Genomic DNA, 4,525 nt, shown 5'->3' on the forward strand with positions numbered 1-4,525 from the left:
TACATCTCTGTTTTTGAATCTGTGGCCAACCCGAAACTCTACACCATTGTCTAAGTTGTAATCATCTTCATCAGTGTTGGAAAATGGAATTTTCTCGTACATCGCATCTAGATCCAATGTATGATAGTGACTGGATACAACTGATAAGGCTAAAATTGGGTGAGGGGCAAGTAGAAGATACTGAATTGATGCCTCAACCGACGTCTCTAGTACAAACTCCTCCTTCTCATCATCTTTAGAAGAACCACAATCGTTGCTATCCACAACATACTCCTCGTCGGAGTCATCACCATCAACGTCCATATCTTCCATTGGACTAGCAACTTGTTGTGGTGGTGGTGCAAGAGGTGGGTCATCCTATACAAAATTTGAGTGGCCAGATCCACCGCCACCAACATCACTTACCTCCGCAGAAAACTCCATCACTTGTTCTGCTATGGTTCTCCCATGGATATCAAACATGAAGCACACATGCTTGTCGCTATTGAGTCAAAATAGACGAAACCGAAAAAACTCAATTTTTCATCGGTGCTAGCAACCTATACCCTACCCTTCTGATCTCTTTTCTCCCGCTACCACAAACACTACTCAATATTAGACTCTTCAGCTCATACAAAAAAATTTACTCGCTGGGTGCATAACAGAATGAGATTCTCACACTCAAATATCACCGCCAGTATCACTGTTTCTCATATGGCAATTAGGATACACACTTACAATCATATATCCACTACTACTAGACATTTTGGCTTATTTTTCAGAAGAAAAATAGAAGAGAAGAAGTAAAATATTTGTGGAGAATACAAAAGGTTGCGCATCCTTTTATACCTGTTGAACAATTTGTTGGAACATATCTCGTTTATACTATAAACGTCATAGATCTTCACGTATCTCGTTTGCATTGTAAATATAATAAAAATACACGTATCTCGTTTACACGGTAAACGAAATATGCACATCTCCCATTTTGTGCCTTATCTCGTTTATGATATAAATGAAATACGTGTATTCTTAATTTTGTAAACGAGATAAGAAATATGATAAATTCGTAAAAATACTACAAATTATATAGAAATAGATAAATTAAAAAATAAAATATTTTTATTATGATGAAATTGATGTCAGGCACAATTTTAAAGTAGTGGTGACTGAGGAAGTGGATCCTCTCCAGTGAAAAAAAATTGGATGGTATTCAGTGAAAGATTTCATTTTTTATTGTATTCTCTCTCTTATTTATTTCTGGTCCCACTTGTAAAATTAAAGGTAGGAGATTACACTTTATTCTCTCCAATAACAAAAAAATTAGAAAAGATCCATTTTCCACACAAACACTTGTTTTGTAGATCATAGAGAATTATTCAATAGAATCCCTCGCCTTCCCCTTCCCCTTCCCCTTCCCCTCTTATCTTTAAGAAAGAATTGGTTAAAAAAAACAGAAGAAAAAGAAAAGAAAGAAATGGCAGAGGACATCAAGATGAAGAAGAGGAAGATGGCACATCTTATGTTCATTCCTGTTCCTGGTGCTGGCCACTTACCTTCTATCCTCGAATTCGCCAACCTCCTTGTCAACCGTTTCAACAACATTTCCATAACCGTTTTCACTAGTAAATTCCCATTTTCTCCCTCGCCACCTTCACTCACCTCTTCGCACCCTCAAATCCAACTCATTCCTCTCCCTGAAACTCCAGAACCTCCATCATCACAGCAACTCCTACTGAAGGCGCGTGAACTCTACGTCGTGACCTTCATCGACTCCCTCATACCCCACGTCAAGTCAGCAATCCAAACCATTCTCTCTTCATATTCTTCCAACTCTGATGAATCAAAGCCACTCTTTACTTTGGTTCTTGATTTCTTCTGTGTTTCAATGGTTGATGTGGGAATTGAACTTGGCATACCTTCTTATATCTACATGACTTCAAATGCTGGGTTCTTAGGGTACATGTTTTCCATTCTTGAACGTCAAATTGATGATGTTTTCAATTATTCTGATCCTGATTTGTTGATTCAAGGTATTTCAATTCCAGCTCCTTCTAGGGTTTTACCTGATGCTTCTTTTAACAGTGATGGTGGATTTGTTGGGTATTATAAGTGTGCTCAGAGGTTCAGAGACACCAAAGGAATTATTGTTAATACTTTTTCAGAGTTGGAGAATTATGCTATTGATGCATTATTATCAGATGGAGGAAGAAAAAGAAATCCTCCTATTTTTGCTGTTGGTCCTTTGATTAATCTCAAAGGACAGCAAAACCCGAATTTAGATCAAAATCTCCATGAAAAGATTATGAAATGGCTTGATCTGCAGCCAGATTGTTCTGTTGTGTTTTTGTGTTTTGGGAGTAGAGGAAGCTTTGGTCCATCCCAAACAAGGGAAATAGGGATGGCGCTTCGTCATACCGGAGTTAGGTTCTTGTGGGCTATGCGTTCGCCACCGGACAAAGTTATCGACGAGGAGAGCACCTTGCCGGAAGGGTTCTTGGAATGGATGGAAGGGAAGGGAATGATTTGCGAGTGGGCGCCACAGGTGGAGGTTCTTGCTCACAAAGCAATTGGTGGGTTTGTTTCACATTGTGGTTGGAACTCTATTTTGGAGAGCTTGTGGTTTGGGGTGCCAATATTGACATGGCCTATTTATGCAGAACAACATCTTAATGCTTTTAGGATGGTTAAGGAATTTGGATTAGCAATTGAGCTAACATTGGATTATAGATTTGGTAGTAATGATGTTGTAACGGCAAATGAGATAGAGAATGGGTTGAAACAATTGATGGACAGAGATAATGTTGTGCACAAGAAGGTGAAAGAGATGAAAGAGATGGCTAGGAAGGCTATCCTCAATGGTGGATCTTCTTTTAATTCTGCTGGAGAACTAATTGATAATATGTTAGGTAGCTACTGAAAACAATTGTTGCATTTCATAGGTGAAATATTGCGCTTCCTTAGAATCGTGAATAGAGAGATGTTGACAAGTTTTATATTGAAATGTGAAATTCTATCAGTTTCTTTTTCAATGTTTGCTTAAAGAACTCTGACTTTTCTTTCCAAATTTTTCTTTTTCTTGTAATATCGAACTCATTTATTCACATTATCAACCTCAATTAATGGAAAAATTGAGATTGGCATAAGTCATACAAAATACTGATCAACATTTTTTAATTGAAATGTACTCACTTAGATTTCAAGCAAAAACCACAAATTCCCTGAATTCGTGGGTGCCTATTTCTTCGTGTCTCTCATTCTTGTTCTTTTTCATGTGATTGATAACTATTCTAAACGATATGCCTTCAAATAAATCATATTTTAAAAATAAAATTTAGTTCTTAGCAAGCTGCCAGTTGATTTTATATTATCAGTGCTTCAATTATAACTTCAGATCACATGCAAAGCATCAAGAAATGTTCTTAAAAAATGATCACTCATAATAATACTGGTTTAATTATGTTCTCAGTATTGAAAATAACTTCATTTTTTTTATTACTTATGTCCTTGCAGCTTACAGAAGTCCTAGTTGACCCCCATCAAACGAACAAAGAAAATGGTGGAAACTGAGATGAACAAGCAAGATAAGCCAATCTTCATTCCCTCACCGGGTATTCACCAATTATCCTTGGCTCTTGAATTTGCAAAACTCCTAATCAACCATTATAATCACCTTTCCATTACAGTCCTTTCCATGAAGCTCTCATCAACTCCCTCTTCTGATTCATACATCAAATCAGTTTTTTCATCACAACAACATATCAAACACATTGATGCCCCCGAAGTAGAACTACCTCCACATGAGCTACTTCTGAAATCTCCATTATATTATGGCTGGACTCTGGACATTCATGTAAAGCCTTGTGCCACAAGTCAAAGACACAGTGCAGAGCATTCTATCTTCCTATCCAAACTCTAATTCGAAACCAGTGGTTGCTTTGTTCGTAGATTTTATATGCACTTCCATGATTGATGTAGGAAAAGAGTTTAGCATCCCTTCTTATTTGCTCATGCCAACAAATGCAGGATTTCTCAGTCTCGTGATTTCCCTCCAAACCTGTTGAGTCGAGGATGTGTTCAACGATTCTGATCCTGATTTGTTGATTCCAGGTATCTCCAAACTAGTTCCTTCAGCGGTTTTAACTGATGCTCTTTTAAACAAAGATGGTGGATATGTTGCATGTTATAAGCTTGCTCAAAGTTTCAAAGGCTCCAAAGGGATCATTAACACTTTTTCCGAGATCGAGCAGCATTCTATTGATGCATTATCTAAAAGTCAAACCCCTCCTATCTATGCCATTGGTCCTTTGATTGATCTCAAAGGTCATCCTAACTCAAATGTAGACCAAGCACAATGTGGTAGTATACTGAAATGGCTTGATGAGCAGCCATCATGTTCTGTTATTTTTCTGTTTTGGGAGTAGAGGAAGCTTTGGTCCATATCAAACAAGAGAAATAGCACTGGCACTTCAGCATTGTGGAGATAGGTTCTTGTGGACTATGTGTTCTGCGCCAATGTGGGCTATGCGCTCTCCACAACTGACCA

General features: G+C 37.8%; 1 protein-coding gene across 4 annotated transcripts; it reads left to right on the forward strand.

The window, feature by feature from the left end:
* The first annotated feature begins 1,374 nt into the window (after window positions 1-1,374).
* Window positions 1,375-4,518, forward strand: LOC107458376 (UDP-glycosyltransferase 71K1). 4 transcript variants are annotated; one of them, XR_002365703.2, is made up of 3 exons: window positions 1,375-2,888; window positions 3,493-3,590; window positions 3,666-4,518. XR_002365703.2 is itself a non-coding variant. In XM_021127676.2 (2 exons), exon 1 carries the CDS (start codon window positions 1,457-1,459, stop codon window positions 2,897-2,899), a length of 1,443 nt encoding a protein of 480 aa, XP_020983335.1. In that variant the 5' UTR covers window positions 1,375-1,456; the 3' UTR covers window positions 2,900-2,921; window positions 3,493-4,518. The 4 variants fall into 4 exon arrangements, 2 of the variants coding, with proteins under 2 accessions (XP_020983335.1, XP_020983334.1); XR_002365705.2 differs by having other exon boundaries at window positions 4,090-4,518; XM_021127676.2 differs by having other exon boundaries at window positions 1,375-2,921; window positions 3,493-4,518.
* The last annotated feature ends 7 nt before the right edge of the window (window positions 4,519-4,525 follow it).

The sequence above is a fragment of the Arachis duranensis genome, chromosome 7 (genome assembly GCF_000817695.3).
Source record: "Arachis duranensis cultivar V14167 chromosome 7, aradu.V14167.gnm2.J7QH, whole genome shotgun sequence".
NCBI classification, from domain to species: Eukaryota; Viridiplantae; Streptophyta; class Magnoliopsida; order Fabales; family Fabaceae; genus Arachis; species Arachis duranensis.

Excerpts from the sequence above, each read along its gene's own strand:
- LOC107458376 (XM_021127675.2), top strand. The coding sequence starts at position 1,457 with ATGGCAGAGGACATCAAGATGAAGAAGAGGAAGATGGCACATCTTATG. Across the intron at positions 2,889-3,492 it reads ACTAATTGATAATATGTTAG|CTTACAGAAGTCCTAGTTGA; the intron begins GTAGCTACTGAA and ends ATGTCCTTGCAG.